This window comes from Musa acuminata, chromosome BXJ1-4, assembly GCF_036884655.1.
Source record: "Musa acuminata AAA Group cultivar baxijiao chromosome BXJ1-4, Cavendish_Baxijiao_AAA, whole genome shotgun sequence".
In the NCBI taxonomy this organism is placed as follows: Eukaryota; Viridiplantae; Streptophyta; class Magnoliopsida; order Zingiberales; family Musaceae; genus Musa; species Musa acuminata.
Window position 1 is genome coordinate 23,809,651 of NC_088330.1, and position 27,711 is coordinate 23,837,361.

Genomic DNA, 27,711 nt, shown 5'->3' on the forward strand with positions numbered 1-27,711 from the left:
GCAGGTCGGGCCTCGCCTAGTGTGGGAACATTGCTTGCATTTCTTTTCAAAGAGCACATTAAACTTTACTTTTATGGAGATATACAGAACTGTTCACATCAGAGCGAACCAAAACATGGATATTAGAGGTCAATTTGCTCTCCAAGTACAAGAAAATTTGTCTGCAAGCCACTTCTCAGTAAGCTTTGCTGCCATCGTTATGATTGTCCATTTGTTTCACTTTTGGTAATATCGCTTGTGATTTAATTACTCTGCTACTGTGGTTGATCCTTTTCTTTTTATTTGTGTTTGTTTATTGGAGGAGATTTTGATCATATTGGGTTCTGAATCTATTCCTATTCTCTTACTGCCACCAAGATCGCACAATTGCGTCGTCCAGGGTTTGCCTTAATATTAGTCTTAGGCTCTTAGCAGCCTGCAAAGTCTTTTTTTCACACAAGTTTTGTAACATCTGGTAGACTTCTTGGACTATATTAGTCTTTAGCAGCTACTATATTTAGTCGAGCAATTGATGAACCGATCTTAATTCTAAGCTATGTTGTACATTCTGCGCAGATTGGTGGACAGGGATTGTTGTTCTCTCGATGTCGATTTACCTGGCAAAGTTCCTGGTTTGGGCTTTTGCTTCAGATCAAGGTTTATTTTGTTTCTAAAAAGTGATCTTTTTGTACCCTCCATTTTCATTTGGTTCATCTCTTCAAGTCACTAGTTTGCCTCCTGGATCATTTATCACTAAACTAGTTTAGCTTTATAAAATCTGTCTTATTTAGTGTTATTAAAATAGTACTAAAATTTGCAAAATGACTTGGTAAAATAAATCAGAAAATTATTATAAAAAAATTCAAGACATTGTTAAATTTGAAGTAATAAAAGTTATCATGAATATTTGATAAAAATATAGTATATTAGAAGAAACCATAATGTAATATTGGTACTTGTATCTAGATTAATAATAAAAAAATAAAGCTTAGCTAAATCATATATATATATATATATATATATATATATGCCACCAAAATAATTAAACAATTGTCTACTAAAGATAACAAAAATGTTTTTAATATATTGTTTTGAATCGACATTATTATTTATAGAAGATATTAATAATACCAGAGAGGTATATAGTTTAATCGACATTATTATTTGCAAATAGAAAAGATACTTGATATTAGACAGTTGCATCCTTCTCATTCTGCGTATGCATCGGTAAGCTCACGAATCTCAAGGCAAAGCTTCCTTACGTTGCAGCTTGGAGCCTCCTCCCTCGTCGCCCTTCTCCCACCCCTTCCCCTTCATCCAGATCTCGAACCCTCGTCTGGCGCCTCCGGAGAACGGAGAGGAGATCCTCGACGGAGATGGGAGGTGGATTCACGTGGGGGATCCTCCTCGCCCACGCCGGCTATGCCACCAGTCATTGTAAAACTCAATTCCTCCACGCATTGTTTCAATTTTTTTGCTTCTTAGGTCAGATCGATCAGTAATTTTGCTTTTTTTTTTTTCCTACTTATTTCGATCCGGAATACAGATAGAGCGATGCTAAAGATCGTGGAGGAGTTCGCGAGTCCTCCTATGAATGTAAGATGCAAAATCCTTTCCCTGTTTTGTCTTAGTAGTGTTGTTTGTGTGTGTGTTGATTCCTTTTCGATTCTAGCTTTAGTGGATCTGCGATGTGGAGTTCGCAAAGCTTTGAATCAGCAAACATGTTCTTGTTACTGTTAGGTTTCTGTGGCCCTGGATAAGATATATAATATAATTAATTGGGTTTCGTTGAAATATTTTAGTCAATAGAATAGAGTCCACTTACGGAACGATTCCTCTGGAGATAACCTTGATGGGAGAAAATCTCCTGAGATTTTATCGTAGACCCTCTACTCTCGCCTATAAAAGGACAGGACCTCTAGGGGGCTGAGAGAGCGTTGGTACGTTAGCACGTATACACGTACAGATGCACCTCTCCATTGAGGGATTTTAGTTTTTCTCCTTAACTCTCTCCCCAAAACCCTCTCCCCTAAAAATTCATCAATCTTAATGGGTCCTGTGAAAGGATAGGAAGAGAGGAAAAATGATTTACTCCTTGCACTCTTTGCAGACGATGCCTGCAGCAATCTTGGATCAAAGACGATGCTTAGCAGATCAAACAAGATCTCTGAACAGATGACATCAAAAGGTACGCATCGTTAAATCAGATCTATGCACTTGATTTTAATCCTGGCATATAGGTTATTTTCACATTTCAGATATAGCATAATTACAGATTTTTATGCTCACAATTGGTATCAGAGCTCGGTTTTTGAGATCAAATGTATTAGATCTGTAAATTTGTTTATGATGCATAAATTACCTTTATCTTCCAAGAATTGTTAAGCAGCAATGGTTACCGTCGACCTAGCTCTGAATCTGTGACTACGCCGGGTAGCGTGCGCATCACAGAACCCGTCCCGTACACGGGCATCACAGAACCCATCTATGCGACGGCCGACTGCACACGGCCAGAACCCGTCTATGCGACGGTCGGTCACATGCAGGCAGACAGCCTAGGTGGCGGCCGTGCGTGAGCAGGTCGTGCACAAGCGGTGGCCGCGCGCTGGAAGCAGCCACGCGCGGGCAGGAACCGCCGTAGAGGCAGCCTCGCGGCGGCAGCGGCCGTGCGCGCCGTCCACAAGCATGAAAGGCCGCAGCACCGCTCGAGCATGCAGTGGCAGAGCCGCACGCAGCGGCGTACGTTGGAACCGCCACAGCAGCTGCGCGTAGGCAGAGGCAGCCCCGCGACGACAGCGGCCGTGCTGTCACGGACTTAGCTGGTTTTGCCTAAGTCGTGCGGCACCCTTGCGTGTCCGTCTGCAAAGGTCAGCCTCCCCGAAGCCTCCCATTGTCCCTTAGGACCAACAAAAGAGAGAACGGGTTAGAGAGAACGCTTCAATCGAGATCCACAAGCAAACATCTCTGAAAAACACTTCATAGACAATGCAAATTACAAACAGACTTTACAAGCTCTAAACAATTGCACAACAAAGGGTAAAATGGTCCATTACAGACCGAAAATCTCTCGCACGTGTCTACATAACACAACCTTTATTTACAAGCCTAAAGAGGCCACCAACCCAACTAAAATGGGACTATTAAGCCTTCGGCCGCCCCTCTACATGCTGTACAAGGCATGAACATGCCAAAAGACATGGACATACATAAGCATTACATCAAACATCTTGTTTAGAAGTTTGTCCATGACAGTGCGTTGGCAACAACAGCGGCCAACCGCGCACGCCGCGCATAGGCTGGAAATGTCGCAGGTAGCCGCGCACAGGCGGTGGCCGCAGGCAGCAGCGGCAGCGTCGCTCGCGCAGGCGGCGGCGACGAAGGCAGATTAGGGTTTTTGGCATAATTATGATTTTGCCCTTGAGGCTAGTTTTGTAAAATTATAGTTTTGCCCTTGCAAATTTCGTAATTCCAATTTACGTTCTGTCAACATATTTTCGGTTTTGCCCTCGGGGTCTAATTTCTGTCAAATTATAATTTTACCCTTAATAAATTGTATATTTTCGATTTATATCCTATCAAATATTTTTATTTTTTTTTATCATTATGAAATTGAGAAATTTAGTTTATATTCTCAATTATAAAATTAATAAATATTATTTATTATAATTATGATTAAATTTAATCATAATAATATTTTTGATTATTTGATTGTATTTAATTTTGATTTAAAAAAAACTATAAATTATGGTTTACTTTATAGTTTTCTCATATGAATTATTGATTATACATGTAGTAAATAAAATTAAAATCTAATTATTATTTTTAAAATTTTATTTACTTATTCACATGTATGTATATGAAATTGTGAAATAATGTATACTTTTCACATGAATGCATGATTTATATGTTATCATGATTATCATATGAGTTTTCTTACTGATTAATGTTCAATAATTATTATAGTTGTTATTTATTATCAATTCTTCCTGAACACACATGCTAGTCAACACATTCAAGTCTCACTTATCTTTATTTGTATTGTAGTGAATCTTGAATGGGCCAAATTGAGAAAGAAGAGAATTGAGAATAAATTACACGAGAAAAGACTCATCAACATTCATATCATATTGAGGATGTGATCTTGAATTCCTCGAGTGCCATCATACTGAGCCGTAGTCAGTTCTTTCATTAATGTGTCAGCCAATGACTTATCAGCAGATTTAAATCTGTCTTCAATAATCTTTAAATATTTCTTTGTGCTAGTTGCAATCGGTAATGAAGTCTTTTATGTTATTTGCAATTGTCATTCTTATGAATATTAAACTAAGTCTATCAGATCTTTCTCAAGCCTTCATTTCATTAACTTATTCTATAGTATTTTCATCAGTCAAGTCTGTAGGCTTTTCAACAAGTAATGCTAAATCAAGATCTAATACACATAGTGTGAATTGCACATGCTCTAACCATTCTGAATAATTTGATCTAAAGAGTACAGGGACACTAGAAGTATATGAATGTATATGCGGAAGTACCACTGCAAAAATATAGAATAACATTAATACTTTGAGTTTGTCAAAAATTGATGAACTATTGATATCATCTATATTACACCTTTCGGTGAAATATTGACATATCTAATGTTTACTTAAGAATATTTATGGAGGACTGATACTATCCATATGGAATAGTATTGTTACCTTTGGGTATACAACTTTAAACTGCAAAGGATATTCAAAACAGTATCATCCTACCAAATCACATAATTATTTGAATTAGATTATCCTTTGTGATTATCTAAATCTCCTAATTATATGTGCTATTATGAATATTATTTCCTTAATATTATTTAGGAATAATTCCTTAATATTATTTTATAAGTTATTAGTCCAAGTCACTTTGGTGGCTATAAGACTAATGCAATAATATAAAATAAAATATAAAATATCCTATAAATGATAAAATTTTTATTGTAATTCATATCACAAAAGTCTATCATCCTAGGCTACTTTGGCGACTACTTTGGCAACTCTAATCAGATAAAACTTAGGGAGATGAATTACAAATAATATTCATCAAATTTCTTTAATTTTTGCTAAACAGTTCAATAATAAAATAATCATAATAATTATTAAACATTAATGCTAATCAATTCAATAATAAATAATGATAATAATAATTATTGAATATTAATTCTAAGTAATTCAATAATAAATAACAATAATAATTATTGAACATTAATGCTAAGAAGTTCAATAATAAATAATAATTATAATAATTATTGAACATTAATCAGTAAAAAAATTTATATGATAATCATGATAATATATAAATTATGCATTCATGTGAAAGGTATAAATTATTTCACAATTTCATATATATACATGTGAATAAGTAAATAAAATTTTAAAAATAATAATTAGATTTTAATTTTATTTACCACATGTATAATCAATAATTCATATGAAAAAATTATAAAGTAAACCATAATTTATAGTTTTTTTAAATCAAAATTAAATCCAATTAAATAATCAAAAATATAATTATAATTAAATTTAATCATAATTATAATAAATCATATTTATCAATTTTATAATTGAGAATATAAACTAAATTTCTCAATTTCAAATGATAAAAAAAATAAAAATATTTGATAGGATATAAATCGAAAATATACGATTTATTAAGGGTAGAATTGTAATTTAGTAGAAATTAGATCCCAACGGTAAAACCGAAAATATGTTGACAGAACATAGAATTACGAAATTTGCAAGGGAAAAACTATAATTTTACAAAACCCTAGCCTCGAGGGCAAAATCGTAATTGTGCCAAAAATCCTAAACTACCTTCGCCGTCGTCGCCTGCACGATGGACGGGTTCTGGCTGTGTGCGGCCGGCTATCGCATGGACAGGTTTTGGCCGTATGCGGCCGGCCGTCGCAAGGACGGGTTCTGTGATGCCCGTGTACGGGACGGGTTCTGTGATGCGCACGCTACCCGGCGTAGTCGCAAATTCGCAGCGAGGTCGACGGTGACCATTGTTGCTTAGCAATTCTTGGAAGATAAAGGTAATTTATGCATCGTAAACAAATTTACAGATCTAATGCATTTGATCTCAAAAACCGGGCTTTGATACCAATTGTGAGCATAAAAATCTGTAATTATGCTATATCTGAAATGCGGAAATTACCTACATGCCAGGATTGAAATTAAGTGTATAGATCTGATTTAACAATGCGTACCTTTTGATTCTCTGTTCAGAGATCTCGTTTGATCTGCTAAGCACCATCTTTGATCCAAGATTGCTGCAGGCACCGTCTGCAAATCCTTTCTCCGGAGACGGTTTTGGGGAGAGAGTTGAGGAGAAAAATTGAAATCCCTCAATGGAGAGGTGCGTTTGTACGTGTATACGTGCTAACATGCCAACGCTCTCTCAACCCGGGGTAGGTCCTGTCCTTTTATAGGCGAGAGCAGAGGGTCTATGATAAGATCTCAGGAGATTTCCTCCCATCAAGGTTATCTCCCGAGGAATCGTTCCGTAAGTGGATTTCTATTCTATTGGCTAAAATATTTCAACGAAACCCAATTAGTTATATTATATATCTTATCCAATTATAAAAGGGCCACAAAAACCTAACATTCTCTCACTTGGCCCATGGGCATCACAGAACCCGTCCATGCGACGGCCGACCGCACACGGCCAGAACCCGTACATACGACGGTCAGCTGCATGCAGCAGAGGCAGCCCCGCGGCGGCAGCGGCTGTGCGCATCGTCCACAAGCATGAAAGGCCGCAGCACCGCTTGCGTAAGCAGAGACAGCGTCGCATGCAGCGGTGTAGGTTGGAACTGCGCAGCAGCCGCGTGTGGGCAGAGGCAGCGCCGCGGCGGCAACGGCCGTGCGTGCCGCGCGTAGGCTGGAAATGTCGCAGGCAACCGTGTAGAGGCGGCGACCACTGGCAGCAGCGGCAGCGCCACTCGCGCAAGCGACGACGACGAAGGCATATTAGGGTTTTTGGCACAATTATGGTTTTGTCCTTGAGGCTAGGGTTTTGCAAAATTATAGTTTTACCCTTGCAAATTTCGTAATTCCAGTTTATGTTCTGTCAACATATTTTCGGTTTTATCCTCGGGGTCTAATTTCTGCCAAATTATAGTTCTGCCCTTAATAAATCGTATATTTCCGATTTATATCCTATCAAATATTTTTATTTTTTTTTATCATTATGAAATTGAGAAATTTAGTTTATATTCTTAATTATAAAATTAATAAATATGATTTATTATAATTATAATTAAATTTAATCATAATTATATTTTTGATTATTTGATTGGATTTAATTTTGATTTTAAAAGAAACTATAAATTATGGTTTACTTTATAGTTTTCTCATATGAATTATTGATTATACATATGGTAAATAAAATTAAAATCTAATTATTATTTTTAGAATTTTATTTACTTATTCACATGTATATATATGAAATTATGAAATAATTTATACCTTTCACATGAATGCATGATTTATATGTTATCATGATTATCATATGAGTTTTCTTACTGATTAATGTTAAATAATTATTATAGTTGTTATTTATTATTGACCTGCTTAGCATTAATGTTCAATAATTATTATTGTTATTTATTATTAAATTACTTAGTATTAATATTCAATAATAATTATTGTTATTTATTATGGAACTGCTTAGCATTAATGTTCAATAATTATTACGATTATTTTATTATTTAACTGCTTAGCAAAAATTAAAGAAATTTGATGAATATTATTTGTAATTCATCTCTCTAAGTTTTATTTGACTAGTAGCTGTCAAAGTGTCCTAGGATGATAAATTTTTGTGATATGAATTACAATAAAAGTTTTATCATTTATAGGATATTTTATATTTTATTTTATATTATTACATTAGTCTTGTAGCTACTAAAGTGACCTGGACTAATGACTTATAAAATAATATTAAGGAATCAGTCCTAAATGATATTAAGAAAATAATATTCATAATAACATATATAATTAGGAGATTTAGATAATCCCAAAAGAAAATCTAATTCAAATAATTATGTGATGGGGTAGGATAATACTGTTTTGGATATCCTTACAGTTTAGGGTTGTATACCCAAAGGTAATAATACTATTCCACCAGGATAGTATCAGTCCTCCATAAATATTCTTGAGTGAACACTAGATATATCAATATTTCACCCAAAGGTGTAATATAGATGATATCAATAGTTCATCAATTTTTGACAAACTCAAGGTATTAATGTTATTATATATTTTTGCAGTGATACTTCCGCATATACATTCATATGCTTCTAGTGTCCCTGTACTCTCTGGATCAAATTATTTAGAATGGTTAGAGTATGTGCAATTCACACTGGGTGTATTAGATCTTGATTTAGCATTACTTATTGAAAAGCCTACAGACTTGACTGATGAAAGTACTGTAGAACAAGTTAATGAAATGAAGGCTTGGGAAAGATCTGATAGATTTAATTTAATGTTCATAAGAATGACAATTGCAAATAACATAAAGACTTCATTACCGATTGCAACTAGCGCAAAGGAATATTTAAAAGTTATTGAAGACAGATTTAAATCTGCTGATAAGTCATTGGCTGACACATTAATGAAAGAACCGACTACGGTTTAGTATGATGGCACTCGAGGAATTCAGGATCACATCCTCAATATGGCTGACAAAGCTGCAAAACTTAAAACATTAGGCATGAATGTTGATGAATCTTTTCTCATGCAATTTATTCTCAATTCTCTTCCTTCTCAGTTTGGCCCATTCAAGATTCATTACAATACAAATAAGGATAAGTGAGACTTGAATGAGTTGACTAGCATGTGTGTTCAGGAAGAATTGAGATTAAGGCAGGAAAGTTCATATAATGTCATGACTACTACTCAAGGAGCTGGTAATAAGAAAAGAAAGTTGAAGCATTATCAATCAAAAAAATTTGTCGGGTCTGGAAATGTTAAACGGACTAATGAAAAGAAAGCCTTTACTGTAAAGTGCTTCTTTTGTGGCAAGAAAGGACATGTGAAAAAGGATTGCATTAAACACAAGACTTAATTCGAAAAGAAAGGTATTAACTCGACCTTTGTATGTTTCGAATCAAACATTACAAAAGTTTCTTCTAACATTTGGTGGATTGATTCTAGTGCTTCAACTCATGTTACAAATAATATGCAGGGATTTCTTTCAATTCGGAAACCAAAAGAACATGAAAGATTCATCATTATGGGAAATCGTCTTAAAGCGAAAGTGATATCAATGGGAACTTATCGTCTACGCTTAGAGACGGGTCACTTGATGGATCTTGCTGACACATGTTATGTCCCTACAATTTCTAGAAATTTAGTTTCTCTTTCTAGAATTAATGAGTTAGGATATTGTCTTTCTTTTGGTAGTATCAAACTCAGCATGTTTTATGATTCAATAAAAGTTGGTTCTGGAATTCTGTGTGATGGTTTATACAGAATTAATTTAGATCTTGAGTTTGCAAAGACATTAATGACCCTGCAATAAGTGTTGGATTGAAACATAGTTTCAATAATGAAAGATTTTCTATATTGTGGCATAGATGATTGAGGTATATCTAAAAGGAAAGAATTGAAAGATTAGTGAAGGATAATATTTTGAAACATTTAGACTTCACTGATTTTGATATTTGTATAGATTGCATTAAGAGAAAGCAAACTAAACATATAAAGAAAAATGGCACAAGAAGTAAAGAACTCCTTGAGATTATTCATACTAATATCTACGGACCACTTCATATTCCTTGTTTTAGTGGAGAAAAATATTTTATCACATTTATTGATGATCTGTCTAGATATGGCTATGTTTATCTAATACATAAAAAGTCTCAAGCCGTTGATACTCTTGAAGTATACATAAATGAGGTTGAGAGACAATTAGATAGAAAAGTTAAAATTATCAGATCTGACAGAGGTGATGAATTTTATGGCAGATATGCTGGATCTTGTCAGAATATTGGTCATTTTGTTAGATTCCTAGAACAACGGGGTATTTATGCTCAATATGCATTACCAGGTGTGCCACAACAGAACGGTGTTGCTAAAAGGCAAAATCATACTATGATGGATATGGTTAGGAGCATGATGAGTTATTCCTCTGTACTTGAGTCGATGTGGGGTGAAGCTGTTAGGACAGCTATGTACATCTTGAACAGGGTTCCTAGTAAGTCAGTTTCATCGATTTTATTTGAGTTATGGACTGGTACGAAGCCAGTTTGAGACATTTACATATTTAGGGATGTCCTGCAGAGATATGAGTATCCAATCCACATGAAAAGAAATTGGATCTAAGAACTATTTCATGATATTTTATTGGTTATCCAGAAAAATCCAAGGGATACAAATTTTATTGCCCTAATCATAGTATGAGAATAGTAGAATCTGGTAATGCAAAATTCTTAAAAAATTACGAAATTAGTGGGAGTGAAAAATCTCGAAGGATTAATTTTGATTTCGAGGAGATTCAGGTTAATTCTCCCATATCATCCCTTATTCGAGAAATTGTTGTTCCTCAAATCAATGAGAGTATTGATGAAGGTGAACAACAAAATAACATTGAAGAACTCTCACATGATGTTGATGTCACCGCTGATGATCTTGTAGAATAATCACAATTGGCAGATTTGAGAAGATCTCAAAGGAAAAGGAAACATGCCATTTCTGATGAATATGTGGTATATCTATAAGAATCAGATTATGATATAGGAATAAAAAGAGACCTCTTATCGTTTTCACAAGCCATAGAAAGTAACGATTCTGAAAAATGGTATGATGCAATGAAAGAAGAGTTAAAATCAATAGTCCAGAATGGTGTCTGAGATCTCATTGAATTGCCCAATTATTGTAAAAGAGTCAGTTGTAAATGGGTCTTTAAGACAAAAACGTGACTTAACGGGCAATATCAAACGATATAAAGCCAGACTTGTGGCTAAAGGTTTTTATCAGAAGGAAGGCATCGACTATAATGAGACTTTTTTCCAGTTTCAAGAAAGGACTCATTAAGAATCGTCATGACATTAGTAGCTCATTATGATCTTGAGTTGCATTAGATGGACGTGAAAACAACATTTCTGAATAAGGATCTGGATAAGAAAATCTATATGGAACAACCTGAAGGATTCATTGAAAAGGAAAAAGAAAATTGGGCTTGTAAACTTAAGAAATCTATTTATGACCTTAAACAAGCTTCCAGACAATGGTATATAAAATTTCATAATACCATTACTTCCTTCGGATTTAAGGAAAACAATGTTGATTAGTGTATATACCTGAAGGTAAGTGGGAGCAAGTTTATTATATTGGTCTTATATGTGGATGATATTTTACTTGCCAGTAGTAATCTTGGTTTATTGCACAAAACCAAGATATTTCTCAACAAGAACTTTAAGATGGTTGATATGAATAAGGCAGCCTATGTTATTGGCATTGAGATATTTAGGGATAGATCTCAAGGATTATTAGGATTGTCTCAGAAATGATATATTGATCGTATCTTGGAGAGATTTAATATACAGCTTTGCTCAGTCAATGATGTACCTATTACTAAAGGTGAAAAATTCAGTCAAAACCAATGCCCAAGAAATGACTTAGAAAAGAATCAAATGTAGAATATTCCTTATGGGTGCACAGTTGGAAGTCTATTATATGCTCAAACTTGTACATGACCAGATATCAGTTTTGCAGTTGCACCAAAGCAACCCAAGAATGGAACATTGGAAAGCTGCAAAGAAAGTAATGAGATATCTGCAAGGGACGAAAGATTATATGCTCACATATAGGAGATCAGATCAGCTTGAAGTGATAGGATATTCAGATGCTGATTTTGCAAATTGCCTCGACAGTAGGAAGTCCACTTTAGGATTTGTATTTATGTTAGCTGGTGGGGCAATTTCTTGAAAAAGTGCAAAGCAATCGCTTATTGCATCATTAATAATGGAAGTTGAATTTGTGGCATGCTTTGAAGCCACAAATCAAGCTTTATGGTTGCGAAATTTTATCTCAGGACTTGGTATGGTCGACTTAATTGTCAGGCCGCTCAAGATATTTTGTGATAACACCGCAGTAGTTTTCTTCTCTAAGAATAATAAGTACTTTAGTGGTTCCAAGCACATTGAGATAAAGTACTTGGTGGTTAGAGAAAGAGTCCAGAAACAACAAGTGTCAATTAAGAACTTGAGCACCACTATGATGAATGCTGATCCATTGACAAAAGTCTTACAGTGTAAAATATTCAAAGAATATGTTCTTAGAATGAGGCTTGTGAGTAAGTCATAAAGGATATGGTGATGCATGTTTATGTGGATGTTATTATTGACATTCTTCTTGCTTAATTAAAATTATCTGTTTCTGCTATTATGTTTACATTTATGTTTATGCATATTATGGTTGAATGTAATAACATGATTATCTTGACAAGACAAATTACAGGGGTCATTATGGACTATATTAGGAAAGACTAATAATGTTGTGGTACATAGAAGAGAGTATGACATTGATGAAATACAACCGCTATGACTCGCATTGATAGTTGGACTTAATATAGTATTATTGTGTTTTTTGGATTTATTTGCTTATTTTAAAAAACATGGTCATATATAAAATGCTTTAAATAAAAATTCTTTAGAATCCAATTAGGTAAAATTGTTTTTAAACAAATTTTGTTTTGTTTATTTTGATTTTGAATATCACTTTTATATCTTATCAATTAATGGACCAAGTGGGAGAATGTTAGGTTTTTGTGATCCTTTTATAATTGGATAAGATATATAATATAACTAATTGGGTTCCGTTGAAATAAATCATATCTATGCACTTGATTTCAATCCTGGCATATAGGTTATTTCCGCATTTCAGATATAGCATAATTACATATTTTTATGCTCATAATTACATGCACTATCTTTTTTCTTTCGTTCTCGGTTACCCTTCTTTTATTTCTTTGGAATTTGGCGTTTTCCTCTGGCTCGGCTTCTTAGGCTTTGGTCGAGATTCTGCTGGGGTTAGCTTTATCCATACATCCTGATTCTGAAGAAAATAGGTACTTGCATTTCTATAAATTTAATTGATTACTTCCTCACGTTTCAGTTTTAAAATTTGCTTTAGATATAATCCAGTCCAGTATAGTTTAGCCAGCTTATGCAGATTGTGCTCATTGTTGTTGCCAGATCTCACATATTTGCTTCATTTCTTTAATTATCAGCTAACGTTAGTCTGCTAGGTATCTGAACTGCAATTAGTTCAATCTATGCCTTGACAATCTAGACTTTGCTTTATCTGAACAATAACATGGACTTTAGATCAAACTTGATGCCAAAGCAGAAATATGGTATTCCTGGATTCAAGTGGGATGGAACTAGGAAAATGTTCTCTGTGATACCTAAGACGCTAAAAACATGAAGTTTAATGTTCTCTAGTATGTTTGTTGGAGACAGCTAAAGGTGTTCGAACAATGAAGCTAGATGATGAGACATTAATATGTATAGAACATCTGTATTTTGCAAGTGGTTAGGTTTTATGCATGACCATAAAGCTTTAGCTGAAGGTGCTTGGTTCTTAATTCACATAATTAGAAATTTCTTTGGATATAGTAGTTTGGTTGGCTAAGGGCATCTATTTTTGCAACATACCGATAGCATAGAAGCTGTGTGGTCAGGTGGCTACTTCTTCAAGTACAATTCTTGTTATTTCAGGTCCAATCACCCAGACCATAGGAGATGACAACTTTGTGGAAAGTCATGTTTTCTATTTTATTTTTTGACTAAGAAACATTACTGGAGTTAATGTTGCTCATACTTGCATTTGTTGTATTCTTGAATGGTGATTTGGTTAAACCAAAAGTTCCTCTTAAACGAAAAATGAATAGACAAGCATAAGGTAAAATGAGCTCCATGCATGTAGGTTATGGATCTCGATTGCTGTAGATGAAGATTAGTAATGGAGATAAGATTGCTATACAACCATCAGTGTTTTATGATTTCTTTCAATATCACCGTGGGAAGGATTTCATGATAATTGAACCTCTAGATATTTTTGTTGGCTTCTCTTCTTCGAAGTCCATGTTTCTTGCATGTTTAGCTAGAATCCTAGATAATATTCGGCTTTGGCTTACATTGACTTATTAGAGGAAGATGACTTTGACCAGAAGAAGCGAAGAACATAAAAGGTAACATGAGTTGAGTAACTTGTATGGAGCGACCTTTTGCCAACATGACCGACATTTTTAAGTCGAAGCTACTATCAATGCGACATCTAATCATATACACAGGATATGAATTTCCTAATTCTGGAAGTAAAATTGCTGAGATTTTTTTATTCACACCAACTGGTGTCCTCCCTGATGTCATAGTTAAAACAGGATACTGTCTGTTCATCTAAAATCTGTTTGTACCATCTTAATAAGTGATAGCCCATATGGAAGTGGTACAGAATTACTCTCTAACATCATCTGCTATGGCTGGAATAATCCATTGGCTCAATTAATTGAACTGTGCGATCTATTAGGAGTTGCATTCAGCAATTTCTAGGTAGAAAGAATGGTGAAATTGGAGTATTGGTTATACATTTAGAAAAGTGACGACGGAATACTAGGTGAGAGATGGGCTATGCAAGTTGGAAAATGTATTTAGAGAGGAGGGTGATATAAGAAGGGAAAGAATCAGATGGAAAGAGACCAAACCAGCTTTCAGTTGCATAGGAGAAAGAGACGTTTATGAGACTTGGGGGGCATATATTGGAGTTAGGGGTTGAGCAGAAGAGAAAGATAGGAGTCAATGCATATAATAAGTGAGATGTCAGGATCAGAGATAAGATGATACTTTAGGATTGCGGTAACAGGACTTTTAGGGTTAAGAGGATCTTTTTTTCTCTTTTTGTGATTAAGGAAGTTAATACAGTTGATACTTCTTATGTTTAGTTTGTAGAGGTCATCAGTGACATGACATCTATTCCTTTCGATGGTGTCCATCTTCATATGGTTTATTATGCATACGTGAAATGCAAGATTTTCTCCTTGCCAGCCAACCATTATTTCATGATTTTCACTCATCGTGGCAAAGCAGCACTTAAGTTGGAGAAATAGGATTTCCCAAGGCACAGGGAATCTGATGCCAGTTCAGCCTGATCAAATTACACCCTGTAGTTTTCTTCACAAAACATGTAGTGGAAGTTGATTATTTTCATGTTTTCCTCATCTCTAGTAGTTTTGTAATTTTTTAAAGTCATTTTTGCCAATCAAACATATATGGTTTGGACGTCTCTTATTTGTCTCATCCGACGGTGACCAGTGCTAAGACATCGAGTATTATGAGTACGAAACCATACGGATTAGTACTATAAAGAATACATCACACTTAGTACATTAGATAGAGGTAAACAAGCCCACAACTAGGACTCTAGGAAGACAACCACAAGTAGAACTCTAGTACATTAGTGCTAAGACATCCGAGTATTATGAGTGGGGAACCGAAGGATTAGTACTAAAGAATATATCACACTTAGTACATTAGATAGAGATTAACAAGCTCGCAAGTAGAACTCTAGGAAGACAACCTGAAACATGATACCTAGTACTACACGAAATGAAGCGAGAAGCTTCAAGACATGCACCCTTTTTTGAATCACATGATCATGGCCTTGTGCCTTGACGGCCTCTAAGACCAGCAGCAGCAGGTGTCCCCGGAATGTTACCAATGATGGGAATGGTGCCTAAGCCAGGGGTCCCAAAGCCGAAATGTGGACCCAAGGGGTTGCCATAAAAGCCACCGTAACCGAAGAAGTTCTGAGGTTTGTAAGCCTTGGCCTTGCTTGGGATGCTTCTTCCTCCTTCAAGGCACACCACATAGGTGGCCAGGAGCAGAGCATGGAGGAGCAGCACCACCTTAGTAGACCTCTCCATGGCCCTTCTTCCTCACACCAGATATATTACGGAAGCAGTGGAGGGTGATGAGCCACAACCCAATTTATAGCAAGGGATAAAGAGAGACACTTATTAAGTGAAGTAAATGAAGAGCAGATAGAGCTTTGAAAGAGCTGTGTGTTACCAGGCCTGTTGCCATGTGATCCCCCTTCAATTACTTCCCATTTATGAGCAGCAGCGGAGTCCAAGCTCTGTTCTGGATTCTTTTGACCGTGATGTCTGAGTGTCAAATTCATGGCTCCGCAGAGGAGCGTGTGGATTGGGGGTCGATTTCTATTGATATGGGACTACTGGAAGGTAGCAGAGAACCCATGTGAACGAGTTGGTGCAATTAAAATTCCTGGCCATCATTTCTGAACTCTCAACTAAATGCTCTCTGTACATGCAGATACCACCTACCTGGCAACACAGTGGAAATTATGTTAGGCTCCAAAATCTAAGTTGGTTAACTTCTTATCAGCTTACCATTTTCAGGGTCAACCGTAATAATCAAGCTAAATCCTAGTGTTATGATATCAGAACACCACTTTGCTTTCTTCGTTCTAGTATATTTTTTTTTTTGTATCATTCATTCATGCTTGAAAACCCTGTGAAGATGGACTGCTGCTGCAAGACCCGCTGCTTCATTCTCTCCACCATCTTGGTAGATCTCAAGCAATTAGAGAACCTTGCCTAGGCTTTCAAAAGCTGGCAGTGAGAAGAAGTGCACTTTTAGTCCAGAGCTGAAGGTTTACCCTGGTTGAAGAGGAAATGAGAGATCAGATCAAGCAGTTGTGCACTCCTGCTGTAGCCAGGATGATGGGTAAGACTTGGGCTCACAGAAAACAACGCATCTGTGAAAGGTAGCTCGCAGTAGGGCATTAAACAGCAGAAGACATTATCAACATAGCAGCATGGATTAAATCCAACTTCTCTCTAATTCCTGCATCACCAAAACTCCCTCTGACCTCGTCTGGAACAAATCAAGTCATACAGTTCAACTGAGATGATCAAGTCACAACTGAAGTAATTGCCTTCCAATTCTTGCCAATAAGATGGCAATTATATGATGGGGTAGCCCAATTATTATTATCAAGTCCAATCTTGATTCAGGAGTTCGAGTGTGGCCAAACAAATTAATCTTCTTCTATCTTCTTGGTGGACCAAATCTTACAACCACTTCCAACTTTATCATCTCATTTGGAGATTGTACAAAGTTGAGTGGAATCAAACCCAATCTTCATCATGGAAAAGAAGAATGGAAACTAATCGGACTCCTCTTTTATACCAATTGAGAAAGACATCACCTTACCTCTTTTTTGTGTTTTTTTGGTCACCTTATATCTTCTTACCCACGTAAAGAGTAATATTGAATTGGATGAATGATTCAAGCAGAGAATTTTGCATTGAGATAGAGTTTACTCTGTCTTTTTACATATCAACGTTGCCTTCTTCAGTCCCAACTCAAAATGCATATATGAGACAAAACTTAGTTGCAGTTTAAATGCATAAATTATTTCCATCAGCATGTAGGTTTTCAGATATGAAATCAAATCAGAAAACTAAGAGGCATGTGCAGATAAGATAGTCTACGAGTTTGAAAGATTTTATCTGACAAGTTCTATACACATTTTGTTCAAGCTTTTTCTCAAGATAGTGCATTTCCATCTGCATTATCACGAAGAAAACAGAACAAGAGAACTATGGATCACTGAAAATTCTTCGTGTCAGAAAAGAAATAAGCACTAAGGCCAATAGGAGGGCAGACTTTGGCTGTTGCCATCCAAGCAATCTTCACCTTCAACCTGAAACTTGCTGTGGCAGTTAATCTCAGCATTCTTCCCCATACTGCATCCAGTTGGTGTTCTTACATCACTATCTGCCTGCGAGAGGGTGTGCTGCATGAAACCACCATATTGAACCATGGAGATCGTATCAGATAGTGGCACCATATGACTCAGGTTGACATCCGAAGTCGCAGATGACAGAAGAGAGAGAGCACAATCGAACATCCTGCTGCCGCTGCTCCTGCCATCGTAGGGAGTGACTGCACAAAGATTCAGCTGACTTTGAGTGGCTTTGTTCCCAGTTTCACCATCCTGAAAGATGTGCAGCTGCTTTCTCTCTCCGCCAAAGCTGTAAGAGATGGAAAAGTTATGGTGGCTGATGAGTTGTGGAGGAGTTCTCTTCTCAGTTCTTCTCACATCTCCAGCCCAGTTTGACTCTGCTGCAGTAGTTGGATATACCAGAGGGTATGTAGAAACCCCTGTCACCGTGCATGAGAAAGAAATGGTTAGTGCCATAATACATGTACAAAGTGTGATGTGGTACACAACCCAGAAGAGAACAGCTACAGCAATGTCAATCAAAGAGGTAAACAGAGTTGCACGACGCAAGCTGATCGAAATAAAGCGTCCGAAGTGCTTCACTTCCAACAAAAGGTACCTCCTTGGCGATCTGAGAACAATCTTCCCGAGTTTGTAGAATCTGGTTGGGACTTCCTTCGACGCTTGTTATGCCCATCAAGGCGTCTCCTACAGCTTCGCTTTACCTCATCGAATTCTTGTAGCAGATGAAACCTACAGAGAAAGGAAGAAGGGAAGAATACTGAGCTTCTTCTTTGGGAAGAGAGAGACAAAGTAGAGGAATTCCAAGAACAATTGAGCTTTGGTGGTTAGTCCTAAACATCAAGAGAGGAGCTGTGGCACAACCGAAGGGAATACAACATCTCTGCTCTGTTACCTGCTGCATTGCTGGCAGAAGCGCTGCTCCTGACCGCGGACCACCACCACCGGCGTCTTGGAGTGCGCCTCGCAGACCTTATGACGCCGGTGATACTCCCTGCACTTACTAAGATCTGCCGTGCACCCATCGACCGAGCACGACGCGCCATTTGCCGGCGATCGCGATCGCGCTCGCGCCCTCTTCGTTGGACCAGATGGAGACGCCGCCGCCGTCGTCGTCGATGCAGCAGCTTGGTCGTTCGTCTTGTCTGGCAACCCGAAGCAACCGCTGTTCGACCCGACCGCCGCCGAGCCTACGCTCAGCTCGGCGTCCCGGCCCAGTTCTTCCGGGTTCCATGGAGGTATCTTGAGATGCCAATCCATGAGATCGAGCAACCTCTCAAAAGCTTGTGCCTCTCCTGTCTGTCTTTTAGTTGAATCTTGCTTGATCTTCTCACCGGTTCATCTCTGGACCTCCTTCTCAACAGATGCCACCACGGAGTGGAGCGAGCAAGGAAACCAGAACCATGGTTCCGAGAAATCAACAAGGGAGCGAGCTGAGGAAAGATCGATGGGGTGAACCAACTTAGCAAACAGCCAGAGAAAGCTAATGCAAAGAAAGAAGATCCAACAACAGCATCAAGAAACCAGCTTAAAAGTGCATGACAAGAATCAACGAGTAGCTAACATGGCATCCATATCAGACCATGGAAACCATCGAGCACAACAACCCAAAGAGGGAGGAGATGACCGAGGTTAGTAGGGTACGTACGTGCACAGGGAGGCAACAGCAGCCCGGGGAGACTGATCATGCAACGCCTGACATGGATTCCAAAGACAACAACGACTATGAAGGGGGGGGGGAAGTCCTGTTGCTGCTCCTGTTCACCTTATCATGCACCTCCGCGGGGGAGCAGGCAAGCATGTGAGTTGGTGGCGTATAGGTAACAATTATTGGAAGGGGAAGGGGTAAACAGTCACCCTCGGTGTTGAATGAGCCCATGTTCTCTCCTTGCATGAGTTGGCAAAACACTTGAGGCCTACGCGTCATTGGATATGTGCCGAACTACGTTCTTATCCTTTGTCCAACACTGGTTCTCTATGATTAAAGCTCGAGCAATGTGCCTTGCGAGGGAAGTGTGCCGAAGGACATCTGCAGCTCCCCCACCTACCCCCACGATAGATAGAGGAAGCGTGAGGAAGATGGAAGCGGATCAGTGGAGTACTAACTCCATATCGTCTGCTTGCATCAAACATGCTCGTGTCTCCGTCGAGGCATTTGTGTGGTGGTGTATTTATATATTCGAGTGACTTATACGTGGTTTAATGGAATGGAAATTTGGAATCGAGCATTTTTGTATGGTGTTTAATATAATAAAAAAAATTAATGAAGAAAAATGCATGCTCGCTTTCTTCTAAGGATCGGAAGCTAATTCTTTGGCATCGAATCGAGATTAGTTTGTGTTGGAAATTAATGTCGGTGTCGGCATCACTCAAAAACATTGGAGACAATCAGTTCACTGCCGTCGTTCGACGACGACATGTTCATATCATATGAGCCACAAACGATCCAATGCTGATGAAACACATGCAACAACTCATGCTTTTTTCTCTCTTCCCAAACTTAAAAAGATCTACTAATTTACTCAGCTAATTTACTCAGCTGCCCAAAAAAAAAAAAAAAAAAAAAATAAAAAGGAAAAAAAGACAGCTACTACGTGAGGTGTTCCTCTTCCATAATTGTGTCAGCCAGTTTGCAATCATGCATATTATATTTTCACAGCATCATAAAAACTTAATCTTTACAGCAATTATTCTCCTCTCTATAAAATATATTATATTTTCACACTAACCAACCAAATGATCGACTAAAGGTCTTAATATAAGAAGATAGTACTAACCATGAACCACATCGTACATCTATCTCAATATTTTCATTTCAGTATTAGAATTCTCTGGCCTTTGGCTTGGGTTTCGTGGTCAGATGAAGTTCCCGTCACTAACACCAGATGGTCCCTGAAACTCATGTTCTATTTTAGAATGCCGAGTCATGGAGGACAAGAGAAAGCGAGACAAACACAGATGTGGCATCTTTGTGTTGGGTGTAGTTTGAACCACAAGACTTCAAGCAACAGGACCACAACCACTGAGATGAAGAACTCGATACAGAAACATATGTGTAGCTCGTACCAGAAACTTCCACAATCAGGAATCATATCATGTTTGTGTTCCCAATCTGTGTGCTGGATGCTATTGGCACTTTAGCACGAAGTAAACAACCGATGTAGCCTTCAGGATAAGATAGAGTTGGTGCTAATACTACAACTGCTCTGAGACAAAATGAGCGATTCGGACTCAAATGATTTTGATGATGATGTGGTTTGTTTGATAAGGTTTAGCACTGTGCTGACTCTACACACTTGATGATGATGATGATGATGATGGGAAATAGGCGCCTTTTTTATTTTCAGTGGTCCATCTTAATATTTATTAGACTAGTGAGAATCATTTCAACACCTTCATCGTGTTATCATATTAATTAAAAGTGAAATATTAACCTATCGGATTTCAAGATTTAAGAAGTTCAACGAATAAAACTAAGAAAAACTAAATACAAATAATATTTTTCTTGAGCTAATCTAAATTCGAATCAGAAACCATTATATTATCTTTTCACGTACACCTCAAAGTATCCTCTATTCAATCATTTTTTGGATATATAAGAGAAAATTCTTTTCCAATATCAATCAATATTGGTACGATATTAACTCTTGATTGGATCATTAACTATATGAGCTCATAGAGGACTACACTAACACTCTAATGAAATTTAAAATTATATAGTACGATATCGATTCTTGATTGGATCGTTAACTATATGAGCTCATAGAGGACTATACTAATACTTCAATAAAATTTAAAATCATATGATACTCGTATCGGTTCTTGATTGAATCGTTAACTATTTAAGCTCATAGAGGACTATAATAACATTTCAATAAAATTTTAAATCATATGGTATGATACCGGTTCTTGATTGGATTGTTAATTATATGAGCCCATAGAGGACTATACTAACACTTCAATAAAATTTAAAATCATATAGTACGATACCGGTTTTTGATTAGATCGTTCACTATATGAGGATTATAATAATACTTCAATGAAATTTAAAATCATATGGTATGATATTGGTTCTTGATTGGATCGTTAATTATATGAGTTCATAGAGGACTATACTAACACTTCAATAAAATTTAAAATCATATAGTACAATTCCGATTCTTGATTGGATTGTTAACTATATGAGCTCATAGAGGATTATACTAACAATTCAATGAAATTTAAAATCATATGGTACGACATCGGTTTTTAATTGGATCATTAACTATATGAGCTCATAAAGGACTATACTAACACTTTAATGAAATTTAAAATCATATGATATGATATTAATTCTTGATTGGATCATTAACTATATAAGCTCATATAGGACTATACTAACACTTTATTAAATTTTAAAATTATATGGTATGACACCGATTCTTGATTAGATCGTTAACTATCTAGGCTCATAGAGGACTATACTAACACTTTAATAAATTTTAAAATCATATGATACAATACCTGTTTTGATTCGATCACTAATTATATATATGAGCTCAAAGAGGATTATACTAACACTTTAATAAAAATTAAAATCATATTATATGATACTGGTCGATTATGGATTGGATCATATGAGCTAATAGAGGATTGTACTAACACTTCAATGAAATTTAAAATCATATGAGTCTATAGAGGACTATACTAATACTTTAATGAAATTTAAAATCATATGATATGATATTGATTCTTGATTAGATCATTAACTATATAAGCTCAAGGACTATACTAACACTTCAATAAATTTTAAAATCATATGGTATAATATAGGTTCTTGATTGGATCACTAATTATATATAAGGACTATACTAATACTTTAATAAAATTTAAAATCATATAATATGATACCGGTCGATTATGGATTAGATCGTTAATAATATGAGCTCATAGAAGACTATCCTAACACTTCAATGAAATTTAAATTCATATGATATGATACCGGTTCTTGATTGGATCATTCACTTATGGGTCCATAGAGGACTATACTAACATTTCAATAAAATTTAAAATCATAAGGTATGATACCGATTCTTGATTAGATCATTAACTATATGAGCTCATAGAGGACTATACTAACACTTTAATTAAATTTTAAATCATATGGTACGATACTGGTTCTTGATTGAATCGTTAACCATATGATCCTATAGAGGACTATACTAATACTTCACTAAAATTTAAAATCATATGGTATGATACCGATTCTTGATTGGATCGTTAACTATATGAGCTCATAGAGGACTATACTAACACTTTAATGAAATTTAAAATCATATGGTATGATACCGATTCTTGATTGGATCGTTAATTATCTAAGCTCATAGAAGACTATACTAACACTTATGAATTTTAAAATCATATGGTACAATACTGATTCTTGATTGGATCGCTAATTATATATATGATCTCATAGAGGACTATATGATCTTATTTGATACTGGTCAATTATAGATTGGATCATTAACTATATAAGCTCGACTATACTAATACTTCAATGAAATTTAAAATCATATTATATGATACTGGTTCTTGATTTTATCGTTAACTATATGAGTCCATAGAGGACTATACTAACACTTCACTAAAATTTAAAATTATATGGTACGATATTGGTTTTTTATTGGATCATTAACTATATGACCACATAGAGGACTATACTAATACTTCACTGAAATTTAAAATCATATAGTATGATATTGGTTCTTGATTGAATCGTTAATTATATGATCTCATAGAGGACTATACTAATACTTTGCTGAAATTTAAAATCATATGGTATGATACCGATTCTTGATTGGATCGTTAACTATCTAAGCTCACAGAGGACTATACTAATGTTAGGATTAAGAGCGATACTAAGAGGGGGGTGAATTAGTGTAGCGAAAATTTTTTTGACTTCGTAGAAAGTTTGTCTCGATTCAAATCGTTTCGGAAAAATATTGAACTTAAAACTTTCATAAAAATATAAGGAGAAGCTCAAGGAGATTTGCAGTAAAGTAAATTACACAAAATGAAAAACAAACCAGAATTTAGAATGGTTTGGTCAATGAGAGCTACATCCACTTTGGATTTCTCCTCCGTCGAGGTCACCGGTGTTCACTAAAGGTCTTTCTTCAATAAGCGAAGACCAACCACCTTTTACAGCGCTTTCTCCTTTTCTCAGGTTTAGGAGACAACCCTTACAAGTTTCACTCCTCTTTCTTGGATGGTTACAAGACTAAGAGAGGAAGGAGAACTCTTCTCACTTTCACACTCTAAACACTTAAAATTTTTCACACATACGATAGCACTTTATTGTAGGCCCCAATAGCTTCAAAAGTTATAGGCCCCAATAGCTTCAAAAGTTAGAGTCAAAAAATTTAAATCCTTGGATTTCAGGATGCAGGTGGTACCACCGCCATTAATGGGCGGTACCATCACCTGATAAAGTTCGGAGACCGAGCTTTGGTAGTACCACCACCTGACAGAGGTGGTACCACCGCTGGCAGCATTGATTGCTAGTGGTACCACCGCCCAGACTACTTGGGAGAGTGGGTCTCCCAAGCGGTGCCACCGCCGACCATGTTTTCAAGGGCTGAATGGGCTGTTTAATCCGACCCAATTCAGCCCTGTTAAGGGCCCAATTGGCCCCTAATTAAGTTAATGGGATTACCTCCCAATTCTAACTCAATCTACTATTTAACTATAATAACTAAGACAGAATCAAAGCAATCTTGTTCCGATACATCAATTGCTCTTCCGGCGATCGTTTGGCCATCTTTCGACGAACTCTCGGTAATATTCCGGTGGACTCTCGGCAAGCTCCCGGACATTACACGATCTTCTTGGTAAGTTCCGATGAGCTTCTTTGGCAAGCTCCTGGACTTCTCGATTAGTTCCGGTAGAACTTCCGACGAACGTTCGGACTTCCGACGAACTCTTAAACTTCCAACGTGATTTCGATCTTGACTCCGGTACAATACCTGCTTTATGTCTTACTGCTATCGTAGTTAATCCTGCACACTTTTCTCAACATATAGATTAGTTTAAATAATTTACAATTGATTTCATCATTAAAATTTGAGATTTAACAACTAACACTATAACAAATTTTTAAATCATATGGTACAATACTAGTTCTTGATTGGATCGATAACTATATGAGCTCATAAAGGATTAAACTAACACTTTAATAAAATTTAAAATTATATGATATGATAGTGATTGATTAACTATAAGAGCTCATATAGAGGAGTATATTAATACTTCAATAAAATTTAAAATTATATAGTACTCGTATATGTTCTTGATTTGATCGTTAACTATATGAACCCATAGAAAACTATGCTAACACTTAAATAAAATTTAAAATTATATAGTATGATACCGATTCTTGATTGGATCGTTAACTATATGAACCCATGGAGGACTATGCTAGTCATAAGTGCCATGCAAGCCAATCACGTGAGTGATAGCACGTGTGACTTGACACATAATTTTTTTGTTTATTATTATTATTTGATATTTTATCACTTTATATTGTCTGTTGCATATTGTGATATCTATAAATCTGTGCAATGAGAATCGGATCATGATGAGATTACGATAATGAGACCAATTCATTTTTAAACATAGATTCTAAATAATCCCAGTCACATGTTACTCGAGAGGGACATCGAGATAATCGAACAGACTAGCCCTCTCTCCCAGCGCAGTGGCCACCGTCAGCAAGGTGGTGGTGGCCACAACGTAGTAGCAGGGAAAGAGGGTTAGGGTTTTTTGAGCAAAAGATAGTTTTGCCTCTCGGAATTTTAGAAATTTTGAATTATATCATTTTATCCAAATTATAAAAATACCCCTCATAATTCAAAAAAATTCCTACATGTCTATAATTTCAAAAAAATATTAGTTAATTAAAAGATTTAATTAACTATTATTATTATTTAGTAGTCCTACATAATGATATTTACATATAATGTATGATGTGGACGGATGATCATGGACCGTGTGATGTGTGTACTTGTGATTATTATTATTATTGGGGCCTGCGAGCCACCACTTTATTTCTCGTTTATTGCCAAGCCTGTGTGCCTATAATTAAGTTGTAATCACATGAGTAGACACAGCGGGAGCGTGGAAGCGGTAATGGGACCCACGAGGCCGAGATGGATGATCACGATGCATGGAGATGCACCGAGATGCTGATGGAACCGACAAGGATGAGATTGATGATCACAAGGCATGAAGATTCACTACTGCACACATCGATCTTGATGTGAGTGATTAGGCCTACTATTTCAGGCTTGATCACATTAGGCTGTGGTCCATGATCATCTAGTGTGATTGCTCATGTAAAATGTGATTACTTATACACCTATTAGATATGTATATATATGCTAGTCATATGTGCCCTGCAAGCCAATCACGTGAGTGATGACATGTGTGACTTGACATGTAGTCTTTTTACTTATTATTATTATTTGACATTTTATCACTTTATATTACTTGTTGTTTGAATATATTATGATGTCCATGGATTTGTGTAATAGGAATCGGAACGTGATGAGATCATGATAATGAGACCGATTCGCCTTTAAACACATATCCTAAATAATCCCGTTCATAGGTTACTCAAGAGGGACATCGAGATAATCGGATAGACTAGTGTGCTGTATACCCGTCCATATGATGGATGCAGTTGGTCTCATAGCTGCTCGTGTGGGGACACTAGGGATATAGTGCAGGTGCTCATTGGAGAATGAGTTTATTGATTAATCCGCTTACGGAATGCTGGATGGTTAATAATACCTCATTGTCAGATAGCGATTCTATAGTCCCAATGGTATATCTGGTCCTTGGACTTAAGACACTAAGGATGTCCTGTATGAGTACTCCATTCTTTGATGCCAGACTTATAAGTTTGGAGGTTTCAAATCTAGCACAACTGGTCATCGAGAGTGGTAGCCAACCTTACGAGGACTATTGAGTGTCGATAGAGGATCATCCACTCTCGATATTATGAGAAGAATATCCCATGTATTCTTGCTTAGATAAATCTCTAGCCAGGGTCATTCGGATTGAGAGAGAAAGAGTTCTCCGGGAGAATATGATTAGAGCGAGACTCGAGCAAAAACCGTATGGGTCTGACAGCACCATGCTCGGTATACAATCTCTGAGATATTAGATGGATGAAGGACTATAGGTACACGGTAACTAAGGACATACAAGTCTAATGGATTGGATTCCCTTGTATCGTTTAGGGATTACGGTTTAGTGGCATAGTACGTCCGTAGTCGATGAGTCGAGTGAATTATTATGGAGATAATAATTCACGGAGTCAGAAAGAGTTCTGACAGGTATAACTCATGACTAGCTCGATATTGGGCCTAGAGGGTCACACACATATGGTAGGTATTATGATGAGTAGATGTTAAGATACGAGATATCCGCCGGAGCCCCTATCTTATTGGATATCCAATAAGTCCCTGAATTATTGGATCCTATGGATGAGATCCAATAAGAGCCAATGAGAAATTATTGGATAGAGATCCACTAATTTAAGAGGCTTGGGCAGTTGGATGGAGATCCAATACCCAATAGGGCAAGATTCATTAGGGTTAAGTTGACAGGAGACCTCTATAAATATGAGGGAAACAATAGTTTATAGGCTAGAGCCTTTTTGGGTTATCTCTCCTATTCTCCTCCCCTTCTCCTCCTCAGATATCAGGCTTGGAGTTTTGAGGAGCATCGTCGTAGCCCTACTATGTGGATCACCGCTAGAGAGGAGGACACTTGACCTCTTTCACCCTCTCCTAGAGATCTACAGGGATTCGGGGATATATGATCTCCCTAGGTAATACAATCTTTTATATACATAGTTTTAAGTTTCATAGTTTTTACGCACCAA

The 27,711-nt window shown here is 36.6% G+C and overlaps 2 protein-coding genes across 4 annotated transcripts; one reads left to right on the forward strand and one right to left on the reverse strand.

The window, feature by feature from the left end:
- Positions 1-38: 38 nt before the first annotated feature.
- LOC135650753 (uncharacterized) lies at positions 39-20,087 on the forward strand. Of its 3 annotated transcripts, XM_065170338.1 has the most exons (7): positions 39-178; positions 556-636; positions 1,249-1,416; positions 1,526-1,575; positions 13,019-13,080; positions 17,578-19,021; positions 19,148-20,087. In XM_065170338.1, exons 2-6 carry the CDS (start codon positions 585-587, stop codon positions 17,591-17,593), a joined length of 348 nt encoding a protein of 115 aa, XP_065026410.1. In that variant the 5' UTR covers positions 39-178; positions 556-584; the 3' UTR covers positions 17,594-19,021; positions 19,148-20,087. The 3 variants fall into 3 exon arrangements, with proteins under 3 accessions (XP_065026410.1, XP_065026397.1, XP_065026403.1); XM_065170325.1 differs by having other exon boundaries at positions 13,019-19,021; XM_065170331.1 differs by having other exon boundaries at positions 86-636; positions 13,019-19,021.
- LOC135672109 (squamosa promoter-binding-like protein 16) lies at positions 17,682-19,152 on the reverse strand. The gene is made up of 3 exons (XM_065180561.1): positions 18,679-19,152; positions 18,382-18,515; positions 17,682-18,202 (listed from the first exon to the last, which is right to left on the reverse strand). The coding sequence occupies exons 1-3, from the start codon at positions 19,041-19,043 to the stop codon at positions 17,682-17,684; spliced, it is 1,020 nt and encodes a 339-aa protein (XP_065036633.1). The 5' UTR covers positions 19,044-19,152.
- Positions 20,088-27,711: the final 7,624 nt, after the last annotated feature.

Coding starts and splice junctions, on each gene's coding strand:
- LOC135650753 (XM_065170325.1), top strand. CDS start 585: ATGTCGATTTACCTGGCAAAGTTCCTGGTTTGGGCTTTTGCTTCAGAT. Junction 1,417..1,525: donor CGGCTATGCCACCAGTCATT/GTAAAACTCAAT, acceptor TCCGGAATACAG/ATAGAGCGATGCTAAAGATC. Junction 1,576..13,018: donor TCGCGAGTCCTCCTATGAAT/GTAAGATGCAAA, acceptor TCGGCTTCTTAG/GCTTTGGTCGAGATTCTGCT.
- LOC135672109 (XM_065180561.1), bottom strand. CDS start 19,043: ATGGATTGGCATCTCAAGATACCTCCATGGAACCCGGAAGAACTGGGC. Junction 18,516..18,678: donor TTCTGCCAGCAATGCAGCAG/GTAACAGAGCAG, acceptor CTTTCTCTGTAG/GTTTCATCTGCTACAAGAAT. Junction 18,203..18,381: donor GTTCTCAGATCGCCAAGGAG/GTACCTTTTGTT, acceptor GCACGGTGACAG/GGGTTTCTACATACCCTCTG.